Source organism: Gobio gobio (genome assembly GCF_949357685.1).
Source record: "Gobio gobio genome assembly, chromosome: 25".
Classification (NCBI taxonomy): domain Eukaryota; kingdom Metazoa; phylum Chordata; class Actinopteri; order Cypriniformes; family Gobionidae; genus Gobio; species Gobio gobio.
The window spans coordinates 10,777,028-10,803,698 of record NC_137121.1 but is presented as its reverse complement, the minus strand read 5'-3'; the positions used below and the strand labels follow the sequence as shown (position 1 = coordinate 10,803,698).

Genomic DNA, 26,671 nt, shown 5'->3' with positions numbered 1-26,671 from the left:
GCTTGTATTCCTCATAGATGGCTGTTTTCCATGCTGTAATCAGAGTGGTGTAGAAGATGAGGTTGTTCTTGATTCTTTTCCCATTGAGTTGAATGTAGTCAGCATACAGGAGATCAGGGTTGTCTCTGAGAGTTTTCTCCTTGTGTTTTTTTCGGGCCTGTACACTTCTGCACTCTGTGTGCGCCAGGGTCGCGATGGTGATCAGACTGGGCACTGAGCCAAAACTGCAGCTAGCTTTAGCTTTTAGCTTGTAATAATCAGGGATTTTACTAGAATAACATCAAAATATACAGTTTTTGTCCAAGTTTTTTGGCAGATAGAGCTCACCTCTCTGTTTAGTAACTGGAGATCAACAATTTTGTGATGTTTTTCAGCTGTAGTTCCTTTAAAAAATCCTTGAGCGTTTTGGAGGGAAATCTGCAGTTAGGTGATAGAGTGGTGATCCAGCAGCCAGATGCTAATCCATAGGTTCCAGTCTTCTTTCTTTAATTAAAAAGTATTTTCTAGAAGAAAAATGTGTCTTTACCCGAATCCAAGTTGTTCCTCTGTTGTTTTTACTTGTTTGTTGTTGTTGTTATCTCATTCTCTGTCTCACTTTTTGGCTTAATCTTTAAAACATTTTCAGGAGCTCATATTTAGAGTGGCTGATCAGATATCCAGGGGGCGTGTCTCTCTCTATATATATATTTTTTTTAATATAAGCATTTAATTGAACTCTGAAAATTGCACATCCTGTATTCCAATTGAGAGATCAATAAAAACCTTTACAGTCTATGATAAAAACATACTTTGTTTTTTTTAAATGTGAAAAAATCAGTAATGAACAAAATCCTAAAACTAGATTGATGGATCAGTCCATATGGAGGTATCGTTACACCCCAGCGGAAATCCACTAGATGTGAACTTTGAGAGAGGGTTATAATAGTTCACTAAAACTACAAAATTAAAACTCTAAAAAAAAATGTAACTTGAAATAAAAATCAATACTATGACAAGAACACACAACTAAACTATACTTTTAGTAGTTTTGTTGTGTGTTCATGTCAGTTTTTATTTTAAACTTTGTCAAGTGAACGGATTACTGGTGCTTTGATTTTGTGCAATATGGTGGAACAATTCTAGTCTATTATTTAAACACTACAATAATAAAATCATTATTTAAAATATTTTTTTAGAAAGTCACCATGAACCAATATCATCATGTCTCACCCGCTCTGCAGGCTTCACTCTGTGTCAGAATACATTACAATGCAATATTGATTTTTAAATATAACCAGGCCTATATCTGTCTGATTACAAATAAAAAACTCTTTCACTCGATTCTTGTTTTTTCTGCTTTATTGGAGAGTCAAAAACTCCAGACTATTTTATGCATTAGTCACTTATGCACTTATGATCTCTTGAGGAGCATTTTGATGTTTATGATCCTGCATTAAAAGCTTCAAATCACAAACAATACATAAATAAAACACTGTATCTTTCAAAAGAAGCCATAGCTGCATTTGCCAACAGTAGAGAGCAAAGCATTGGATCAGTGATTCTGTGTGTCTGCGTACATGTACAGAAATCTGGGATTTAAAATCAAATGAATTATACAGAAAGTTTAATAAATGGACAAATTTATGACAAAATAATCAAAGAACACTGCACTATTTCAATGTTAATTACATATCAATAATATTTATTTTATAGCTTGTGCCAATGTGAATTACAATTAACCTCGACATCTCTCAAGGTTAAAACCACTGCATAGCTATTAGTTTTAGTAATAGTTTGTAACGCAGTTCATTGTTATGGGAAGAAGGAGGCGGGAACCGGCGAACGTCTAAACGCTTCATCATAAAATAAACAAACACCAAAATAAAGTAACACACATAATAAAACAAACAAAACATAACGTAAAAGTCCAGGCACTGTCATCGCTACTTTTATGCTTCCGAAGCTCCTCCGTGAGAGATAAGAGACCGGTCTGGAACGCAGCTGGCGCTCATTATCAATCACACCACCGGCCACTCGTCCTGCTTGCCACATAGTTATCATTAAATATTATGTCAAAATTATAAATGTCAACATTTAAAGATAAATTCTCTTTCATTAGTTTTATATAATTCAAGTTTTCTTAGTGTCTTCTTCATGCTTATCACGCTTCTTTAATCTTCTTGGGAAAAGCGTTGAGATCTTGGGCAAAGCAAGTGCTCGTCTGGTTTCTGAATGTTCCACAGACTCCTGGATGGACCGCAAAGACCCGAATCCTGAGCTGTGAGATGAGACTTTAGAGCGTAATGAGCTATAAACCGAATCACTGTCTGCTCCTGATCGGGATCTGAAGGAACTGTAAGCAGAACTTCCCACAGACCTTGAGTCCGACCGCTCATCTCCACTCACTGGAGGGAAGAAATTAAATTATAAAAAGGCATGAAACTGTTATAGAACAAAATTCTGACATTTATCACTTTCAGTGTATTCCTAAAAATATTGTAGCCTATTGGAAATCATTACCAGCTGCCCTTTAAAACATTAAACAAATACTTTATTAATCAGTAAAGTTTTATCCTGGTTTTATCTATGAAATATCTTTATTAGATATTAGATAAGTCTATTTATTGTATATAAAGTTTATAAAAGTTGACCATAAAGATTCATTCTGAAACTTTCAAAAGGAGGTAATTAGTATTATATGTGCTTTTTATTTTATTTCATATCAGGTTTGCATTAATTGCCATAAATTAAAATATCAGCATTGCCATTTGTGTAAAAACTGACCAAATGAAAGATGTAGAAAGTGTCCAAATTTTATGATGGGGAAAAACGTGGTAACAAATTTATGACAATCTACATTAAAATATAACATTTTCATGACAAAACAGTTGGGATTCATGGAAAACATGGGTTCCAGTGCTTAAACAAATGTTACAGGGAGAGCAAAGTCTACTGAAAGTACCAAATAAAACAAAAGACTCTCACTTTTTGGTGGTAGCCATTCTTTGCTGTTATATCGTTTTATGCCCACTGACTCATAACTTGTGTTTGATGAATCTCTGGATCGTGATGAACTGAAAGCTGAGTCTGCTCCTGATCGTGATCTGAATGAACCATGAGCAGAACTTCCCAGAGAGCATGAATCATATCCATCCTCTCCACTCACTGTAATGATGAAAGCACAGAGCAGATCAGTAGAAGAACATTTACAGTAATGTGTTTCACAGACACTTTTATCCAAAGCAGTGGCGGCTGGTCAATAGAGGGCGCTGGGGCACTGCCCCATCAACATTCCAGAAATATACATGTATACAAAAATGATATAAAAGTGAAATAAAAATAAAATTGTTTACTCATACGACGTGCCGGCTGTTAGTAAGAGCCTCAGCATTTAATAAAAACTGGCTTTGATGGGTTAACTATTTTATATGTTCTTCAATATGTTTCATGCGGTTTCAGGCGTGAGGGACGCCGGACAAATGGATGTCTATCTGAGTTAAAAAATCTACGGGCAGCATGTGACCTGAATCTGGCCTCTAATTGGTTTCTTAAAGATCCTCCTCCGGACGCAGGTCGCTGCGTCCCTGGCGAATCAGAATTGGATGCGTGTTATTTTATCCAATCTTATTGGTTCTCGTCACCTGTCATTCAACTTTACGCTCTTGGCCACTAAAGCGAAAGTGCGCGGGCGACACCGTCATTCCGACTCCGCCAAAACCTTGTTATGATGATCACTTTCGTAGAGATGGCAGCAGTTAAACCAAATTCTTTCACAAGGCGTTCGTTGGAAAAAAAAATAGGATAAAGGATCCCGAACCGGACCAACGCGATTTACAAATCCAGCAGCAGCCAGTGACAGAGGATGAAGCTGCACTCGGAGCTTCACACGCTTGTTATGAGAAACGGAGGTGGCTGGATGTGTTGTTAGCAAAATGTATGTTCAAGTAGTCAACATGCTAGTCTGTTGTTGCTGTTTTCTTTTGTTTTTCCTTTCCTCATTCAATTATATGTGGGAAATTAATGTGTAAAAAGATAAAAGTGAAGACACTGTTTTCTCTTTAATGCCCCCCACACACTCCGTGTCATTCCTCCATCCGATTCCAAACTTCTTGATGATTTGAATGACTGGTTAATTAATAACCAGTTTGAACGGTTAATTTTACTATTTACTATTGTTCACTGTTGCTCTTGGAGAAGACAGCACTGTGGAAACAAATGTGAAGAACAGATGGCAGGACTTCCTTCTGGAAGCAGCAAAGCAGGTTCAGAACAGACTCCAGCAAATCCATGGCATCATTCAGCACATCAGTGACTCTCAGAACAAACCACAGTTAGCCACAGTATCCATGCTGAAAATGTACACTGGCGATCTTGGAGTCCTGGATGCTTAACATCAGGCAATCGACTTCCAGAGGTGGAAAACAAGGCAGAACAGTTCTGGACCAAAGTTCTGAACAACAGGGACAGCGGCGGGGAGCAGTGTTTTAAAGATCTGGCCCTGCTTGTGCTGTCCATTCTCGCAATGTTGATGTCGAAAGGCTTTGTTGCAATTTGATGAAATCACTTCTGTTTTTGCTTTTCAAACTCATAGTGGTTTCAGTTTCACACAGGCTCATTTATTGGTCATAAATAACTTTGATGATAATAAATAACATAATATTGGGCTTGTTCTGGGGCTTATTTTGAAGCTGCAGTTGCTTATTTGTCTTGTGAGAGTTGGCAACACTGGTCAGGAGGATTCACTTCACTGCAGAGCTTTGTTTCACACACAAACAGAACATTATATGATTACAATATTCAAATTAATTTATTTTGATCCTGCAGCTCTTGGTTTGTCCTGGTTTCTGAATTAAGCTAAACAGGGTTAAACCTGGTCAGTATCAGGATAGGAGACCATCTGAGAGAAATGAAGACTGTGTAGCAATTGTGGGTGCAGACACATAGTTTAATGAATCTTCCAAATTATTCGATCAAATGAACATCCCCTTCACAAAGCCCAATTCAGCTCCAGACCCCAGGAAATCGACCATCGATCACCAGAGAGATGGAGACTCCATTCTGCCCGGAGCTACTAGTTGTGGAAAATAATTAACCGACTTCCTATGGACTTTTGTCCAAAACTTAGTTAAAGAGGACAGAGGACTCGTTGTGATCACAAGACAAAGAAACAAACCAGATCTCTGTCTTTTCAATGACCGGTAAATGAACTCCACGTGACAGCTAAAACTCCAAGCAAACTCACAGAAACTGTTACAGATGGAGTGCATCAAATAACTGATTATTGGACTTTCATTCAAATAGCCTTCGACATAGCTTGTTAGTGTGTTACAACTGACTATTATGCATGTATATCACTCCCAATTCATGCAATTATGTAACTATTGAATGAGTGGATGAAAAGGCATCGTGTTTGATAATTTTGTGTTCGTATGGGTATAATCCAACAGATGAGCTGAATGAAATCTTTATAGAATTGATCATGTCCTTATAATAAGAAATTAGGTCTAAATTTACTCCCTGCTTAAGAGCAGGAAACTAAATTACTATAGATAGACCAATTTTATGGGAGGGGTGGAGACTAGGGATGGGTCGTGATTTTCGAATATTCGATTAGTTATTTAATTATAGAATATCGAATAGTTTGTGCGATTATCGTCCCAAAAAAATCCCCATGTTTTCGGTGCTGATGTGGTGCTGACACGTTCATGTAACCAGAGGCGCTGCCAATAACGCACCTAAAAGCTGCCAGCCAGCTCTCAGGGTGTTTTATACTGGACACGTTTGCTGCGGTCCGAGTCTGATTCTTCCCTCCGCAGTGTTGGTCTGGTTTCACACTCAACTTGAACCCTGGTGCGTTTGTGTTCATCTTACGTCATCACAAACGTGCACGGGCGTGATAGAAAACAGAACGCGGGTCAATATACTGGGCTTTTTCAATTAATTTGGTGCAATTATGTGCAGTTGAGTAAACGACACTTGGGTTTACCGTATGTGGGTCGCTTGAAGGCGGCTTTTCTGTTTGCAAACAGACTCTTTTGAGGAGACTGTGAATTGCCATTCATTTGCTGCCCTGATTGCACTCTATGCGCTAATACACTGCAGGCTCGCTCTCGCGATCGTATCTCAGGTAAATCATCAACACTGTCATCACTTACGTGTATGTTATTGAACTAATGACATTGTAATCGGCTAAAACGCGTGCGCTGGTTACTTCCAGAACAAGTGTTGTTTGCACATTAACGAGAATCGCGGCACATCTCCGAGTGCAACCGAACTCCGGTTGTGTGTTCTCGGGTTCGGTACCTCAGTGCACACCAAGCTCTGTAGGTAAGCTTTCACATTAGCATTTTTTCATGCTAACCGTGCCCCATTCCGAACTAAAATGCCAGAGTAAAAACGCCCTGAGACAACAGAAGAATAACACATCGTCTCACGCGCACGCTGTAGACTTGTGGCATTTATTTATCAGGTAACTTGGGGCGATGTCACATTACAGTCATATGTTTCAGCATGTTACAATAAATATATGGCTTGAGTTGATCTAGCCTATTCCCTAATGAATTAGACCATTCACGCTCTCAATCTGTATGATAAACTGTTTCTCTCCCTCTCTCTCTCTCTCTCTCTGTTTATGTGTGTAGCCTTTACACGCGTACATGCGGGGGAGGAGTTGAGATTTTCGAATAAAAATCGAATAATTCCCAGCGATCTTCGAATTAAATTTTTGCTTGAAATGCCCATCCCTAGTGGAGACACAGTCACCCCTGAACCCTAATTGGCCAGAACCCATCCAGGGGATGGGCAAATATTTGAGTTTAATCTCAGAACACGAACAAAGAATCCAGTTCGGTTTACAGCAGTTCAAGTTGGTTCGCAGTTCAGAGTTGTTCAGAGTTGAACAGATTGAGTTCTGAATGGAGAGCTCCCAGGAGACGATCTGACGATCGTGGCAGACCAAGATCAGAGACAATGGGTTGAACAACGATTTCATTCAGGCCATCTGCTTTTCTCTCACTTTCCTTTCTTTTACTTAAAGTTTATTTTCTTTCCGTTAAGTCTCGGGTTCTGTTAAGTTCCGCCGCAAAAGTTTCTCAACAACGAGTTTCTAACAGCGCGCTTAAACTTCAAACAACGCCCACAAGACTTCCATCCAGCCGCCAACACGCCACGTGATTGGCTTCCCAAGACGTCGATCCAAGACACGACCAGACCTTCAGTGAATCAAAGATCCGGGAAAACCCCTGTCCAGCCAGGAAAAGGAAATCCCCCTTGTCAGACGACACACGAGACCAAACGCAAGTAATGCCTCTTGATTCCGAGCTGAACTGGTGCATTAGATCAAATGTAATAACCCTGCCTAAGAAACGATAGGAGGTTAAATTACTGATCAATGGTTTCTTCAGGTCATGTGTCATAAATGCATATATTGCTTGGGATTTCATAATTTCTCTCTCTTAGAACTTATTCTTTTCCTCACCTTCTTCCTTTCTGCAACGTGTGAATGTGCGAGTGCGTGTGTTTATGTTAGATATTAGTTTGATGTGTTAATCAATAAAGTTCCGTTTGTATTCAAAGATAACTGTTCTTGTATTATGTAAGTTACCTGGCTGTTAAATAGTGTTTCACTATTGTTCGGATATTAATATCCGCTGCAGAGTTGATATTTATGGCCCGTCCAAATGAACGCTGGAAGAGTCATTTGCTCGGCTGTAAAATAAACTCTCAAAATTCCCTATGAATTCATTAATTCATTCGAGCTAAATATACATGTTTCCCTTTAACAGAGTCCCCTTTAAGTTCTTACATATCGGCGGGCGAATAAGTTAAGGTGTAAACATTAATTCTGAATAATTTATAAATTATAGTGTCATTCGAGTCTCTTTCATTTTAATTCAATTCCCTGTTGAGTTATTATTTTATCTGACTCATAGTCGCTACATTTTACTGTAAGAGTAAGTGTTAGAGCTCAACCTGAGGTCTGTGTGATGGACACTTTTAAACTATTTATTACTACATCTATAAAAAAAAAAGCTCTAGGAGAATGGGGAGGTAATACATTTGAGACTGTGTAGATGATATCACTCACTAGTCTGTGATCCAAAATCCTTTTTACCATCCATCTCCTGTAAAATCTTTCTGTCTATTTCAAAATGGCAGGCGTTGTTTTGTGCCACTGTCTCCTCAATCTTCTCCAGCAGCTCCTTGATCTGAGTGTCGTCACTCCTGTTGTGATTGTTGAGAACATGATACCTGTTCCCACATTTGTCCAGCAGCCGCTGGAGATCCTGCCCTTCACTCTCAATGTGCTGCTCTATAGATGTGTCTAACAGAGAGTCTCCACCAGTGAACAGCACTATAGTGTGACTCCAGACTCTCTCACTGAGAAGATCCAGATGCTCCTGCAATGCTTTTCTCTGAGTCTCTTTAAATCTATCATCCACATCTATGATCAGTAGTACAGCGTGTGGTCCTGGAGGACACAGAGACACACTGAGCACAATCTCCTGTTTCAGTATCTCAGGACTCTCCTCTACAGTGTGATTACTCCACCATCCTGGAGCTTCAATGACAGTGATGTGTCTGTCTGCTACTTCTCCATGTCTCCTCACACACTGAGCAGATCTCTTCAAGTCAAACTCCTCTCGGCCCAGGATGGTGTTTCCTGTTGAACTCTTACCAGCTTCTCTATAACCCATCAACACAATCCTCAGCTCTGAGAGATGTTGAGCGTCACCTGAAACAAATAGAGAATAAAAACACACATATCCTGTTGTGTGTGTTTTCTGAACAGTTAACAAGAAAGCTGAACTAAAATATGCTACTCATAATAATACAAATGCCACATGAATGGAATTAAGTTAATCATCTATGGTTAACTAAATTACAAGGAGAATAGAGCGCTATGAATCGTTCTTTACACTTAAATTTAAAACTTGTAAAAAAAAAAAAGCTCAATAAACTCCTGTAGACCAGTGGTTCTCATAGTGTGGTACTCAGGCTGTCATAAGCTGTCATTAGATTACTGTGTGAAAAATGTTTTATTTGTGAGAGCACGTCTTGCGCTTGAATGGACAAATACACATAAAAATATGCCAAAAATTGCCGCCTGGCGAGTATCATAGTAAACACAGTCGGTTATGTCTTCACCGAATGTAAGCAGTTGAGAAAGAAATCAGATGTGTGTCAATATATTGGATTCAATATTGTGCATTCGCTCTTAAAGTGACAGCAGCCTATAGCCCACCTCCTGCCGTCTGTCATTAAAGTTAATCAAAGAACAAAAGAAAAAAATATTACCCACTGATCTTACCTGAATAACTTTTGCAGCTAGCTTTAACATGCATTAATCTATATTTAATTTATACAGTGAAGATTATGCAGTTATTTTACATTTGATTATTACATTTCTGTACCTGATTTACTGTTAGACCTGAAACTTGAAGCACTTCATTCTTAACACTGATCGTATTTTACTGCAGACTGTTCACTTGATTCAAATAATGTTTTACATTTATATTATTAGGGCCCGAGCACCGATGGTGTGAGGACTGTATTGGAATTGCTGTGTTTATTATTAGGCTTGTAGTTTTTGCTGTGATATACAAGTTGGAATTGAGAATTCTGGAATTTCACTGGTATCTGGGTCAAAAACGAAACAGGGGTTTTCAAGCATCAAAAAAATAAATGTGTAATACAGCTTTAAATTTAGTTTTTTCCTGTACATTAGAATGTGTCCTGTTTAATTTTATATTTTCTTAGCAAAAAATAATGACTATCACATTTTTACCATGATTTACAGAAGACACCCACTAAAATGTCATTCAGTGTAACAATATTTATGTATCAGAAAATCTTATTAGGCATATTTAAAACAGGAATCATTTGATGGCATATTAAACGATTCTATTTAAGTATCAAAGTCCAGCCCATAAATACTAATCAATTGTAATTTTTAAATCTTTATACTTTGCCACTATCCTTCAAACCACTAGGTTTACCCATTTGCCAGCAAGAAGTATTTGTAAGGAAGTGAAAATCATTTAAAATATAATAAAATTGAATGATCACATTATTTTATATATTTTAATGATTACAGGTTAGAATAAGTATATTGTTTAATTTTTTACATAAATATATCTGTTACACTGAATGAAAAAAGCATTACCCTGAATGAAGAAACTTCTACTTCAGTTTATATTGCAGGCCATAAGCTGGCCATCTCAAAAAGTGAGCTTGAACATATACTTATTTTTCAAACATTCTAACAATATAAATGTTTTTTTGGCATTTCACTGAATGACGTGCGGTTTTGTAACTTAGGATACCACACCATGAAAAGGTGGAATTATCAAATATTTAAGAGCAATGAATTCACTTTTCTGCTGCACCACATGGTCTTCCGGGTGCCTTTTGATGATGTCACAGACTGCCGAATGACTATCTGTTTTTTATATGATTTCAGAATGGCTTTTTGATCCTGTTACACTGAATGATCTCTTACAAACTGGATTTTCGGGACAAAAGTCCCCTGGTTATTTAAATACTTAAAAAAATAAGTAAGACATAGTCCTTTTAATATAACACAGCCAACACATATTTGAAAATGCCAAGAAAACAAATATATTTTTTTACTTGTTATTTTATACATTTATTTAAAGATGTAATGGCAAAATCAAAGTCCGGACCATTACGCTGAATGGCAATTTTACACTTTGGAACATTATTTCCCCTAAATGTTGACATTTTATTTTGACAAAAGTTATTTGAAATAGTAAAGTAGACAGTTTACTTGCATTTAACATGTTTTTTTATGTATATAAAATGACTTTAGTAAACATAATTTGATGCGAACACCAAAATTGTGACGTCTTGTCTTTGACCCATCTACAATTTTGGTAGAATTCAATGTTACATGGGTTAAAACAATGCAAGCAAATAAGTATTACACATGATATTCTTTTGCGGTCTATTAGCCTCGGCCACCTCATGAATAAAAGTCTAGTTTTGCCACTGGAAACATGACTGTCATTGTCACACTGACCCAACAAAACCCAAGAGCCCCTGGAAGCTGATGTTTGTTGGGTCAGATCTTAAGATTCTTTAAGTCTCTTAATAATGTCCATCCTTCACATGAAAACAGAGAGAACAGAGAGAAACACAGAATAGAAAAACACAGCCCTGTCTGAGCTATAAAGTATGTGTACTCACTCATCTGTGATCTGATGTTTTCTCTCTGTTTTTTCATCCTCTTCATTCGTTCTTCTGCTCTCTCTTCCTCTGCTCTTCTTCTCTCTTTCATCTCCTTTAAAATCTTTCTGTCTATTTCAAAATGGCAGGCGTTGTTTTGTGCCACTGTCTCCTCAATCTTCTCCAGCAGCTCCTTGATCTGAGTGTCGTCACTCCTGTTGTGATTGTTGAGAACATGATACCTGTTCCCACATTTGTCCAGCAGCCGCTGGAGATCCTGCCCTTCACTCTCAATGTGCTGCTCTATAGATGTGTCTAACAGAGAGTCTCCACCAGTGAACAGCACTATAGTGTGACTCCAGACTCTCTCACTGAGAAGATCCAGATGCTCCTGCAATGCTTTTCTCTCAGTCTCTTTAAATCTAGTATCCACACGTATGATCAGTAGTACAGCGTGTGGTCCTGGAGGACACAGAGACACACTGAGCACAATCTCCTGTTTCAGTATCTCAGGACTCTCCTCTACAGTGTAATTACTCCACCATCCTGGAGCTTCAATGACAGTGATGTGTCTGTCTGCTACTTCTCCATGTCTCCTCACACACTGAGCAGATCTCTTCAAGTCAAACTCCTCTCGGCCCAGGATGGTGTTTCCTGTTGAACTCTTACCAGTATTTCTATAACCCATCAACACAATCCTCAGCTCTGAGAGATGTTGAGCGTCACCTGAAACAAATAGAGAATAAAAACACACTTATCCTGTTGTGTGTGTTTTCTGAACAGTTAACAAGAAAGCTGAACTAAAATATGCTACTCATAATAATACAAATGCCACATGAATGGAATTAAGTTAATCATCTATGGTTAACTAAATTACAAGGAGAATAGCGCTATGAATCGTTCTTTACACTTAAATTTACTTGTAAAGCTTGTAAAAAAAAAGCTCAATAAACTCCTGTAGACCAGTGGTTCTCAAAGTGTGGTGCTCAGGCTGCCTCTAGTGGTACTCTTTTCACAGTTAAGTACAGTACAGTTTTAATTTAACTTCACAACACATTTTTAATTTAATCATTATTTTATTATTTTATTTACCTGTATGTAAGCACAATGTATTTACAATGTTAAAGTGGCTGATAACACAAAATATTCTTATTAGGAATAAACTGTCTTGTTTTTGAACTGTGCAGAGCTGTAGCTGAAGTTAGGTCTACTACGCTACTGTATTTTAATGTTGGTCATTACTCCTGGTACTTGGAGAGCCAAATATTTTCTGAGGTGGTACTTGGTATAAAAAGTTTGAGAACCACTGCTGTAGACTATGAGTGTGTTGATCAAGCGCATCATTCTGCGCACAAAATGTGCATAAGTGCTTTGTGTCGCTCTGTATTGGAGCCTTTCATATTATAATACTTCTGCACAATAAAAAGCCATTCCACCGAATGGGTAACATTTCAGTCCCCAGGACATTTTTTGTATACATTTGCATGGAAATGAACTCAAAAATACATTTTATAATTAAGCAAAGTGTCCTGAACATTAATCTAACTGCAAATGTAAAAAATTTAATTTAAAACATTAACTATTGAGAACACTAAATTTTTATTTTAATTGTTACATGTCCCCGGTATCTAAACTTTATCATGAAATATAATCATTAACATTGTTGAGAAATCTTACTTTTTTTGGCATTGTTGTGTGACTCCATATACCATCTATGCTTAAAAAATTTTTTTTAATAAAAAATCCATAATATGTTATATAAAATACACATTTTAGTCGTGTCCGCAGGTTTTCACTCAGTCCTGTTATCCTCACACATTGCCCCCTCTAAAAACTTGGAACATGCCACTAGACGAGCTTTTCAAAAGGATGTTGCATCATCTGGATCTTATGTAGGCCATGGGAAGACCAAAAGTAAGTCCTCTCATTTTTATGTCTGTATATTTGATGAAATTGTAACTTTGACTAAGAAGGTCATATCTCAACGCACTGTCCTGTTACCTAAATTATTTCTTAGAGGTTATTTGTTTATTTTAAAAATATTAACTTTAGGTAAGTCACTACAATTTTCTCAGTGTCCTCATGCTATTAGCTACTTAGCCAAGTGGCAATTTGGCATGTATTTGCTAATTTTTTGCTTAAAAACTCAATCCTGTTACTTTCAGTCCTGTTACTCATATGAAAAATAACAGGACTGAGTAAAAGTAACAGGAGTGCGTAAAGTCCTCTGTTTTGTTGATTTAAAATTGTGAATATTAGTTGATATAATAGAAAATTAAATGAAAAAAAAATATTTGTGTTTTTTATTAAAATATGCCATGTCTTCATATAGAGTGTTTTTTAATCACAGATATTAATTATTTGAACATATAACCAACCATTTCTTTAAAATATTTACTATCTTGAAGGGAAAACAAAGGAATTAATTGACAAGGTTTTAAACATGCTTTTTAAATGGCACATGAGTTTTGGTAACAGGACTGGAAAACATACATCCATCTTCTGCTTAGAAGCCTTGTAAAGAACTAAATAAAGTTACCTGAGATTGACCAATACACATTTTGAAGAGTTAAATATGTGTAGTATTAGATTCAGTGTTGAAAAAAATAAATAAATAAAGTTTAATTTTTAAGAGTTACAACAAGCAAATGTCACCCATTCGGAATATGTTGTTGCTTCTTTAAAAATCTGCGCTATACATTTAAAAGAAATGTCTTTTCATTTTATAGTATTTATATATTTTTCCCCAGTTTTTGACATGACACATTTTAACACAGAAGCCTATAACACTTTCTTGACTGTTGTCATGTCATAAGCTGTCATTAGATTACTGTGTGAAAAATGTTTTATTTGTGAGAGCACGTCTTGCGCTTGAATGGACAAATACACATAAAAATATGCCAAAAAATTGCCGCCTTGGCGAGTATCATAGTAAACACAGTCGGTTATGTCTTCACCGAATGTAAGCAGTTGAGAAAGAAATCAGATGTGTGTCAATATATTGGATTCAATATTGTGCATTCGCTCTTAAAGTGACAGCAGCCTATAGCCCACCTCCTGCCGTCTGTCATTAAAGTTAATCAAAGAACAAAAGAAAAAAATATTACCCACTGATCTTACCTGAATAACTTTTGCAGCTAGCTTTAACATGCATTAATCTATATTTAATTTATACAGTGAAGATTATGCAGTTATTTTACATTTGATTATTACATTTCTGTACCTGATTTACTGTTAGACCTGAAACTTCAAGCACTTAATTCTTAGCACTGATCATATTTTATTGCAGACTGTTCACTTGATTCAAATAATGTTTTACATTTATATTATTAGGGCCCGAGCACCGATGGTGTGAGGACTGTATTGTAATTGCTGTGTTTATTATTAGGCTTGTAGTTTTTGCTGTGATATAGAAGTTGGAATTGAGAATTCTGGAATTTCACTGGTATCTGCAATTTTGGTAGAATTCAATGTTACATGGGTCAAAAAAAATGCAAGCAAATAAGTATTACACATGATATTCTTTTGCGGTCTATTAGCCTCGGCCACCTCATGAATAAAAGTCTAGTTTTGCCACTGAAAACATGACTGTCATTGTCCCACTGACCCAACAAAACCCAAGAGACCCTGGAAGCTGATGTTTGTTGGGTCAGATCTTAAGATTCTTTAAGTCTCTTAATAATGTCCATCCTTCACATGAAAACAGAGAGAACAGAGAGAAACACAGAAAAGAAAAACACAGCCCTGTCTGAGCTATAAAGTATGTGTACTCACTCATCTGTGATCTGATGTTTTCTCTCTGTTTTTTTGTCCTCTTCATTCGTTCTTCTGCTCTCTCTTCCTCTGCTCTTCTTCTCTCTTTCATCTCCTTTAAAATCTTTCTGTCTATTTCAAAATGGCAGGCGTTGTTTTGTGCCACTGTCTCCTCAATCTTCTCCAGCAGCTCCTTGATCTGAGTGTCGTCACTCCTGTTGTGATTGTTGAGAACATGATACCTGTTCCCACATTTGTCCAGCAGCCGCTGGAGATCCTGCCCTTCACTCTCAATGTGCTGCTCTATAGATGTGTCTGACAGAGAGTCTCCACAAGTGAACAGCACTATAGTGTGACTCCAGACTCTCTCACTGAGAAGATCCAGATGCTCCTGCAATGCTTTTCTCTCAGTCTCTTTAAATCTAGTGTCCACACGTATGATCAGTAGTACAGCGTGTGGTCCTGGAGGACACAGAGACACACTGAGCACAATCTCCTGTTTCAGTATCTCAGGACTCTCCTCTACAGTGTAATTCCTCCACCATCCTGGAGCTTCAATGACAGTGATGTGTCTGTCTGCTACTTCTCCATGTCTCCTCACACACTGAGCAGATCTCTTCAAGTCAAACTCCTCTCGGCCCAGGATGGTGTTTCCTGTTGAACTCTTACCAGTATTTCTATAACCCATCAACACAATCCTCAGCTCTGAGAGATGTTGAGCGTCACCTGAAACAAATAGAGAATAAAACACACGTATCCTGTTGTGTGTGTTTTCTGAACAGTTAACAAGAAAGCTGAACTAAAATATGCTACTCATAATAATACAAATGCCACATGAATGGAATTAAGTTAATCATCTATGGTTAACTAAATTACAAGGAGAATAGCGCTATGAATCGTTCTTTACACTTAAATTTACTTGTAAAGCTTGTAAAAAAAAAGGCTCAATAAACTCCTGTAGACCAGTGGTTCTCAAAGTGTGGTGCTCAGGCTGCCTCTAGTGGTACTCTTTTTACAGTTAAGTACAGTACAGTTTTAATTTAACTTCACAACACATTTTTAATTTAATCATTATTTTATTATTTTATTTACCTGTATGTAAGCACAGAGTGTATTTACAATGTTAAAGTGGCTGATAACACAAAATATTCTTTTTAGGAATAAACTGTCTCGTATTTGAACTGTGCAGAGCTGTAGCTGAAGTTAGGTCTACTACGCTACTGTATTTTAATGTTGGTCATTACTCCTGGTACTTGGAGAGCCAAATATTTTCTGAGGTGGTACTTGGTATAAAAAGTTTGAGAACCGCTGCTGTAGACTATGAGTGTGTTGATCAAGCGCATCATTCTGCACACAAAATGTGCATAAGTGCTTTGTGTCGCTCTGTATTGGAGCCTTTCATATTTTAATACTTCTGCACAATAAAAAGCCATTCCACCGAATGGGTAACATTTTAGTTCCCAGGACATTTTTTGTATACATTTGCATGGAAATGAACTCAAAAATACATTTTATAATTAAGCAAAGTGTCCTGAACATTAATCTAACTGCAAATGTAAAAAATTTAATTTAAAACATTATTAACTATTGAGAACACTAAATTTTTTTTTATTTGTTACATGTCCCCGGTATCTAAACTTTATCATGAAATATAATCATTAAAATCGTTGAGAAATCTTACTTTTTTTTGCATTGTTGTGTGACTCCATATACCATCTATGCTTAAAACATTTTTTTTTAAATAAAAAATCCATATGTTATATAAAATACACATTTTAGTCGTGTCCGCAGGTTTTCACTCAGTCCTGTTATCCTCACACATTGCCCCCTCTAAAAACTTGGAACATGCCACTAGACGAGCTTTTCAAAAGGATGTTGCATCATCTGGATCTTATGTAGGCCATGGGAAGACCAAAAGTAAGTCCTCTCATTTTTATATCTGTATATTTGATGAAATTGTAACTTTGACTAAGAAGGTCATATCTCAACGCACTGTCCTGTTACCTAAATTATTTCTTAGAGGTTATTTGTTTATTTTAAAAAATATTAACTTTAGGTAAGTCACTACAATTTTCTCAGTGTCCTCATGCTATTAGCTACTTAGCCATGTGGCAATTTGGCATGTATTTGCTAATTTTTTGCTTAAAAACTCAATCCTGTTACTTTCAGTCCTGTTACTCATATGAAAAATAACAGGACTGAGTAAAAGTAACAGGAGTGAGTAGAGTCCTCTGTTTTGTTGATTTAAAATTGTGAATATTAGTTGATATAATAGAAAATTAAATGAAAAAAAAATATTTGTGTTTTTTATTAAAATACGCCATGTCTTCATATAGAGTGTTTTTTAATCACAGATATTAATTATTTGAACATATAACCAACCATTTCTTTAAAATCTTTACTATCTTGAAGGGAAAACGTCTCGGTTACGTATGGTAACCCTCGTTCCCTGAAGGAGGGAACGGAGACGTACGTCGGACGTACCGACGAATTGGGATCACTTCTGGGAGCCCCTATCAGCTTCGAGCTATCTAGAACCGGCCAATGAACAATTGGCGTGCGAGATTTGCATCTCGCGCTCCGCCCCGCGCCGCGGGTATAAACAGGAAGCGAGAGCGAATGCACGCTGTTTTTCACTGAGGAGCCACACGTAGTGGCTCGACCTGCAGTGATGGTACAGCAACTGTGGCGACGGGACGTACGTCTCCGTTCCCTCCTTCAGGGAACGAGGGTTACCATACGTAACCGAGACGTTCCCATTCAGTCGGTCACGTTCGACGTACGTCGGACGTACCGACGAATTGGGATCCCCTATGGAAAACGCCATAGTTACTACCACTTCCAGCGCCCAGCGAGAGCCCCACAGACCCCGATCTGATGCGGACGGGTAGGTTCACGCAGGGAGAGCCAAAGCTGCTGTTCCGCAAGACCCATTCAGCTGACTGTATTGGATAACGCTGGGAAAGCGTGCCTGTGAAGGCAGCTGCGGAAGCCACATCATGCCCAGAGGGAGTTAACATGTGGAGAATACACGTATGGGCTGGCCGTGGGCAGCACAACATACGGAAGTCTCAGGGGTGGCCCCGGCCAATTAGGAGGGAGACAACACGTACCTGAGACGGCAGAGGAGCTCTGCCGAGGGAAAGACACGGGCTCGCCGTAGGGAGCCGTACCGTGGAAGAATACACATATGGGACCGCCGTGGGGGTCACTACATACGGAACCCAGCCTAACACAAGTTCCACCAATGCATACGAGTGTTAGACCTGGCGTCGAACGCTCCGCCACGTCCGACTGCCGCGGGTTGCGGAGGACTCAACAGGGTTCGCCGTTCCGGGGAACTCGACTGGAGCAGAAAAGCGCACGCATCCGTACCATAGGGGAGGGAATGGCGCAGCAAGCCGACACTAGAACGGGTACTTCGGTGTTACTGACTATGGGAAGTGAGCACACAGGAAGACACCGGCTCTACACGGAGGCTATAGAATCTAGCGAACGTGTTAGGTGTCGCCCAGCCCGCAGCTCTACAAATATCTGTCAGCGAGGCGCCACGAGCCAGCGCCCAGGAAGAGGCAACACCCCTAGTGGAGTGGGCTCTTAACCCGAGCGGGCAGGGCACGTCTTGGGACTGATAAGCCAAGACGATGGCATCCACTATCCAGTGGGCCATCCTCTGCTTGGAGACAGCCTTTCCCTTCTGCTGTCCTCCGTAACAGACGAAGAGCTGTTCTGAGGTCCTGAAGCTTTGCGTTCTATCCACGTAAGTCCGGAGAGCACGGACGGGACAGAGAAAAGCTAGGGCTGGGTCTGCCTCCTCCGAAGGCAGCGCTTGCAGGCTCACCACTTGGTCCCGGAAGGGAGTAGTGGGAACCTTGGGCACGTATCCAGGCCGGGGTCTCATGATCACATGAGAGTTACCGGGCCCGAATTCCAGGCACGATTCGTCGACCGAAAATGCCTGCAGGTCCCCTACCCTCTTGATGGAGGCCAACGCAGTCAGGAGTATTGTCTTTAACGACAGAACTTTCAACTCAGCTGACTGCAGAGGCTCAAAGGGTTCTCTCTGTAGCGCAGTTAGCACCAGAGTTAAGTCCCAAGAGGGTATGGAGGGAGGACGAGGTGGATTTAATCTCCTCGCTCCCCTAAGGAACCTGACGATCAGATCGTGCTTACCTAGAGATTTTGCATCTACGAGCTCATGATTAGCGGCGATAGCGGCGACATAGACTTTGAGGGTGGAGGGAGACAGCCTTCGCTCCAACCCATCCTGTAGAAAGGTAAGCACAGATGCGACCGAACATCTTCGGGGGTCTTCTCGGCGAGAAGAGCACCAGTCGACGAACAGGTTCCACTTCAACGCATAGAGGCGCCTCGTAGAGGGGGCTCTAGCGGAAGTAATGGTGTCAACTACCGCTTGCGGTAGGTCACCTAGAACCTCCGCGTCCTGTCCAGGGACCAAACATGGAGTTTCCAGAGGTCTGGACGCGGGTGCCATAGGGTGCCCCGTCTCTGAGTCAGGAGGTCCTGTCTCAGAGGAATGGGCCAGGGAGGTGCTGTCGCAAGGAGCACTAGTTCCGGGAACCAAGTCCGGTTGGGCCAATACGGAGCGACCAACAGGACCTGCTCCTCGTCCTCCCTGACTTTGCACAGAGTCTGCGCAAGAAGGCTCACTGGGGGAAACGCATACTTGCGTTCTTCCCGGGGCCAGCTGTGGGCCAGGGCATCCGACCCGAGGGTCCCCTCGGTCAAGGAATAAAACCACTGACAGTGGGTCGTCTCTGGGGAGGCAAACAGGTCTACCTGTGCGGCCCCGAAACGACTCCAGATTAGCTGGACCGCCTGGGGATGGAGTCGCCATTCTCCCGGAAGTACCTGCTGACGTGACAGCTCGTCGGCCGCACGATTGAGCAGGCCCGGAATGTGAACGGCACGAAGCGACCTCAGATGCTTCTGACTCCATAAGAGGAGATGGCGGGCGAGTTGCGACATGCGACGGGAGCGTAGACCACCCTGTTTGTTGATGTACGCTACGGCCGCAGTGTTGTCCGTCCGGACCAGAACGTGCTTGCCTCTGAGCGGCACTTTGAAGCGGCTGAGTGCAAGACGAACTGCTAACAACTCGAGGCAATTGATATGCCATTGCAGTTGAGGCCCCGTCCACAGACCCGAAACTGCAAGCCCGTTGTACGTGGCACCCCAACCCGTGGATGAGGCATCCGTGGAGACAACGGAGTGCCTGGACACTTGTTCTAGGGGAACTCCCGCCCGGAGAAACAGAGGGTCCGACCACGGGCCGAAGGTTTGGCGGCACCTCGGAGTCACTTGGACGCGGAGGGAACCGCTGTGCCACGCCCATCTCGGGACTCGATCGTGTAGCCAGCGTTGAAGCGGTCTCATATGAAGCAATCCGAGCGGCGTTACTGCGGCTGCGGATGCCATATGCCCCAGGAGCCTCTGAAAATGTTTCAGTGGAACCGCTGTCCTGCCTTTGAACGAATTCAGGCAGTTCAACACCGACTGGACGCGCTCCTCGGTGAGGCGCGCAGTCATGGCGACCGAGTCTATCTCCATACCGAGAAAAGAGATCCTCTGCGTGGGGCAGAGTTTGCTCTTCTCCCAGTTGACCCGAAGTCCCAACTGGCTGAGGTGACTGAGCACCTTGTCCCTGTGTTCGCACAACTGCTCTCGCGACTGGGCAAGAATCAGCCAGTCGTCGAGGTAGTTGAGGATGCGAACGCCATGCTCTCTCATGGGAGCAATGGCCGCCTCCGCAACCTTCGTAAAGACGCGGGGCGACAGGGACAGGCCGAAGGGTAAGACGCTGTACTGATATGCCCGTCCCTCGAACGCGAAGCGCAGAAAGGGCCGGTGTCGAGGGAGAATCGAGACATGAAAGTACGCTTCCTTCAGGTCGATCGCTGCAAACCAATCTCGGGGACGGATGCACCTGAAGATGCGCTTCTGCGTTAACATCGTGAACGGCAGCCTGTGAAGGGACGGACGGCATGGGAGCGGCCCGCAGCGGGATCTGAGTGTGCTGTGCAACACTTACCTGCATCCGCGGAGGGGACGTGCGAGTGTGGGGAGGCCGCTTGTGTGCGTCCCCGGCCCTCCTCCGGGGGAAGGAGTGGTGCTGCAGCCATCTCCCTCAGAGCAGTCTCCTCCATCTCTGGGCGGCCCGTCTCAGGGTCGCTTGCGACGACGCTTGCCACCTGGCTTGGCAGCGGCCTGAGCGGGCTGGACATCCTTCCCACGGCCGGCCCCACGCCGTCGGCTGGTGGAAGGCTGCTGCGGTGCCTTGGCGGGGGCGGAGGCGGCGGCGGGTGGACGTCCTCGGCGACGAGTAGTCGGAGGGGGGATCCCGCCAGTGGAGCGCGCCGTCGCGATGCAACTGTGTCCGGCGACCGCCTCTAACTGGCGCGGTGACCCACGTCTCCCGTCCCGGGCCTGTAAGTTCTCTTCCAGTCTGACTGGGAAGGCTTACAAGGCCTGCGGGCAGGCTGCGTCCGCCTTGCATGGCATGGCGCTGCTTCAGGTCCACCAGGCCCAAGTGCTCCTTGACATGCACGAGGGTAGGCCTGACCCAGAGCTCCTCCGGGAGCTCCGGACGGCGACGGACCTCGCCCTCCGGGCGACGAAAGTCACCGCCCGTTCCATAGGTCAGGCGATGTCCACGCTTGTGGTCCAGGAGCGTCATCTCTGGCTTAACCTGGCTGACATGAGGGAGACCGATAAATATCGGTTCCTGGACTCCCCCATCTCGTCAGCTGGGTTATTCGGCGACGCGGTCGAGAGCTTCGCCCAACAGTTCTCGGCCGCCCAGAAGCAGACGGAGGCGATCAAGCACATCCTGCCCCGGCGGCCCGCTGCTGCCTCCACCCCGCCGCCGGCGGCAGGATGTGCTTGCTCGCCTCGGTCTGCTTCTGGGCGGCCGAGAACTGTTGGGCGAAGCTCTCGACCGCGTCGCCGAATAACCCAGCTGACGAGATGGGGGAGTCCAGGAACCGATATTTATCGGTCTCCCTCATGTCAGCCAGGTTAAGCCAGAGATGACGCTCCTGGACCACAAGCGTGGACATCGCCTGACCTATGGAACGGGCGGTGACTTTCGTCGCCCGGAGGGCGAGGTCCGTCGCCGTCCGGAGCTCCCGGAGGAGCTCTGGGTCAGGCCTACCCTCGTGCATGTCAAGGAGCACTTGGGCCTGGTGGACCTGAAGCAGCGCCATGCCATGCAAGGCGGACGCAGCCTGCCCGCAGGCCTTGTAAGCCTTCCCAGTCAGACTGGAAGAGAACTTACAGGCCCGGGACGGGAGACGTGGGTCACCGCGCCAGTTAGAGGCGGTCGCCGGACACAGTTGCATCGCGACGGCGCGCTCCACTGGCGGGATCCCCACGTAACCCTTGGCTGGCCCGCCGTCGAGAGTAGTGAGGGGGGAGGAGTCACTCGGCCGGTTTCTGGCAGAAAAAGGTGCCGTCCACGACCTCGTGAGCTCCTCATGCACCTCCGGGAAGAAAGGTGTCGGGGCGGGACGCTGAGAACCAGCGCGACCCACCCCGAGGAACCAATCGTCCAACCTAGAGGGTTCGGGACACGGTGGAGGGTTCCACTCGAGCCCAACCCTTTCGGCGGCCCGGGAAAGCATAGCAGCCATCTCAGGGTCCGGTGCAGCCGTTGCCACTCTCCCAGAGGGAGGCAGTACGACTGAACCTTCATCCCCCGAGGACTGAAACTCCCCCTCCGATGCAGCGATTGACATCTGTTCATCTGCTGGAGCTCCAAAAGTCACCACTGGTCTCCCGTGGGAGGGTCCAGCAGGTTCTCCTGGAGGCTCTACCGGCTGCGGAGCAGAGGGAATAGGGGCCTGCGGAGATTGACTCGGCGGGTTTGCCCTAAACGTGATCCTCAGATCACCCTGGCCATCCAAAGAAGCAGGTCCACCCGGGTTAGGGGCAGCCCTGGTTCGTGGGATGGGTAAGGGGACTCCCCCAGCCCGGAGGTAGGAGAGTCTCGATCTTAGCTCCGCGATAGTCATGTTCCCGCAGTGGGAACATGAACTATCCACAAACGCCGCCTCAGCGTGCTGTGTGCCCAAACACGTGAGACAGCGATTGTGACCGTCAGCAGGGGACAGGGAACGACCGCATCCAGAAACGCACGGGTGGTAAGACATCCTGAAAAGGACGGCACGTCACCCGTGAACTCTTTTTGTGAGGAAACGCTCTTGTGCTGAAGCACTCAGGGGGAAACGCGACAGCGCACGGGATTGTTGTGCAGCCCGTGCCTGTACTCAGCAGGAAAACGCCCAACCAGACCAACAGATTTTGCTGTTGCTGTTAAAACAGCAGTTTTTCTCTGCTTGCAGAGGCAGCCGATGAGTCAGCGCGGATCCCACTGAAATGTGCTGTCTCTCCAACACGCGTTTCCTGGATTCTCCGGTTCTTTCGTCTCTCTTGCTTGATAGCAGCGAAAATACTCGACTGTGAAGAAGAGTGAGTCCTTCATATGCCTGTGTGGCTCCGAAGTGAATGACAGCGTGCATTCGCTCTCGCTTCCTGTTTATACCCGCGGCGCGGGGCGGAGCGCGAGATGCAAATCTCGCACGCCAATTGTTCATTGGCCGGTTCTAGATAGCTCGAAGCTGATAGGGGCTCCCAGAAGTGATCCCAATTCGTCGGTACGTCCGACGTACGTCGAACGTGACCGACTGAATGGGAACAAAGGAATTAATTGACAAGGTTTTAAACATGCTTTTTAAATGGCACATGAGTTTTGGTAACAGGACTGAGAAAACATACATCCATCTTCTGCTTAGAAGCCTTGTAAAGAACTAAATAAAGTTACCTGAGATTGACCAATACACATTTTGAAGAGTTAAATATGTGTAGTATTAGATTCAGTGTTGAAAAAAATAAATAAATAAAGTTTAATTTTTAAGAGTTACAACAAGCAAATGTCACCCATTCGGAATATGTTGTTGCTTCTTTAAAAATCTGCGCTATACATTTAAAAGAAATGTCTTTTCATTTTATAGTATTTATGTAATTTTCCCCAGTTTTTGACATGACACATTTTAACACAGAAGCCTATAACACTTTCTTGACTGTTGTCATGTCATAAGCTGTCATTAGATTACTGTGTGAAAAATGTTTTATTTGTGAGAGCACGTCTTGCGCTTGAATGGACAAATACACATAAAAATATGCCAAAAATTGCCACCTTGGCGAGTATCATAGTAAACACAGTCGGTTATGTCTTCACCGAATGTAAGCAGTTGAGAAAGAAATCAGATGTGTGTCAATTTATTGGATTCAATATTGTGCATTCGGTCTTAAAGTGACAGCAGCCTATAGCCCACCTCCTGCCGTCTGTCATTAAAGTTAATCAAAGAACAAAAGAAAAAAATATTACCCACTGATCTTACCTGAATAACTTTTGCAGCTAGCTTTAACATGCATTAATCTATATTTAATTTATACAGTGAAGATTATGCAGTTATTTTACATTTGATTATTACATTTCTGTACCTGATTTACTGTTAGACCTGAAACTTCAAGCACTTCATTCTTAGCACTGATCATATTTTATTGCAGACTGTTCACTTGATTCAAATAATGTTTTACATTTATATTATTAGGGCCCGAGCACCGATGGTGTGAGGACTGTATTGTAATTGCTGTGTTTATTATTAGGCTTGTAGTTTTTGCTGTGATATAGAAGTTGGAATTGAGAATTCTGGAATTTCACTGGTATCTGCAATTTTGGTAGAATTCGATGTTACATGGGTCAAAAAAAATGAAAGCAAATAAGTATTACACATGATATTCTTTTGCGGTCTATTAGCCTCGGCCACCTCATGAATAAAAGTCTAGTTTTGCCACTGGAAACATGACTGTCATTGTCACACTGATCCAACAAAACCCAAGAGCCCCTGGAAGCTGATGTTTGTTGGGTCAGATCTTAAGATTCTTTAAGTCTCTTAATAATGTCCATCCTTCACATGAAAACAGAGAGAACAGAGAGAAACACAGAATAGAAAAACACAGCCCTGTCTGAGCTATAAAGTATGTGTACTCACTCATCTGTGATCTGATGTTTTCTCTCTGTTTTTTTGTCCTCTTCATTCGTTCTTCTGCTCTCTCTTCCTCTGCTCTTCTTCTCTCTTTCATCTCATTTAAAATCTTTCTGTCTATTTCAAAATGGCAGGCGTTGTTTTGTGCCACTGTCTCCTCAATCTTCTCCAGCAGCTCCTTGATCTGAGTGTCGTCACTCCTGTTGTGATTGTTGAGAACATGATACCTGTTCCCACATTTGTCCAGCAGCCGCTGGAGATCCTGCCCTTCACTCTCAATGTGCTGCTCTATAGATGTGTCTGACAGAGAGTCTCCACAAGTGAACAGCACTATAGTGTGACTCCAGACTCTCTCACTGAGAAGATCCAGATACTCCTGCAATGCTTTTCTCTCAGTCTCTTTAAATTCAGTGTCCACACGTATGATCAGTAGTACAGCGTGTGGTCCTGGAGGACACAGAGACACACTGAGCACAATCTCCTGTTTCAGTATCTCAGGACTCTTCTCTACAGTGCAATGACTCCACCATCCTGGAGCTTCAATGACAGTGATGTGTCTGTCTGCTACTTCTCCATGTCTCCTCACACACTGAGCAGATCTCTTCAAGTCAAACTCCTCTCGGCCCAGGATGGCGTTTCCTGTTGAACTCTTACCAGCAGCTCTAGAACCCATCAACACAATCCTCAGCTCTGAGAGATGACGGGCGTCACCTGAAACAAATAGAGAATAAAACACACGTATCCTGTTGTGTGTGTTTTCTGAACAGTTAACAAGAAAGCTGTACTAAAATATGCTACTCATAATAATACAAATGCCACATGAATGGAATTAAGTTAATCAGCTATAGTTAACTAAATTTTGAAGAAAATAAAATAAAAAAAACACATTACAAAAAACTCAGGGCTATATTGCTATGTATTTGCAAAATAACTTTCTTTAGCACACACACAGCTGGCACAAGCAGTTGCATAACTTTGCACAGCCACGCACTTTAAAACACATGACTGTAGGTAATATATTCTTCAAATAAACCGCGAACCATGACAAGACATATTTATAAGCATAAGCGACTTTATGAAGAACAAAAAGCAATCCCTTCTTACAAAATATTCTTAGCTGTATCGACCAATATGAAAGTGAAAGCAGTAGCAATGCAAACACGTCGAGTTTGATTTAAAGTTTTTTTATTATTTTTTTTATTATTATTTACAATGAATTAACAAGGAAAAGACGATTCGTTTTTAAAATAATAAATGCTTACTTAAGTCCATTTTACTTCAGCGTCTCAGTCGGAGTTCCACAGTAAGGTTTACCAGCACTAGCTGTGTTTATCTTTCAATGTGAGTTTGACTGGACTTTCACTCAGCCACTTCACAACATGAGCGGGTCTACAGACGGTCTACAGGTGTGCGGAAGTGTGCAAAGGTGATCTTCGAGGTTATTTTATTTTACGTATCCTCCTGGGACCCATAGACATCATATAGGTTGTTTTGAAATACCTTTCATATCATCTTATATGATGTCTATGCTGGGACCCACGAATAGACTTTTGTCCACTGTAGTGGACATTATATTTTAGTGAATTTCTCTGACAGCATACATGTTACACGTCACAGTCTGGATGTCCTGTAAAGAGCACATTCGGGGCTTTGCAGAGATACCATGATTTAAGTCCTGGCGT

The 26,671-nt window shown here is 42.4% G+C and overlaps 1 protein-coding gene across 1 annotated transcript; it reads right to left on the bottom strand.

Moving 5' to 3' along the window:
* Positions 1 to 1,332: 1,332 nt before the first annotated feature.
* LOC307121655 (GTPase IMAP family member 8-like) lies at positions 1,333 to 26,358 on the bottom strand. Its single transcript, XM_079809324.1, has 7 exons — positions 26,252 to 26,358; positions 24,996 to 25,700; positions 14,941 to 15,645; positions 11,188 to 11,892; positions 8,066 to 8,713; positions 2,965 to 3,144; positions 1,333 to 2,384 (listed from the first exon to the last, which is right to left on the bottom strand). The coding sequence occupies exons 1-7, from the start codon at positions 26,259 to 26,261 to the stop codon at positions 2,110 to 2,112; spliced, it is 3,228 nt and encodes a 1,075-aa protein (XP_079665450.1). The 5' UTR covers positions 26,262 to 26,358; the 3' UTR covers positions 1,333 to 2,109.
* Positions 26,359 to 26,671: the final 313 nt, after the last annotated feature.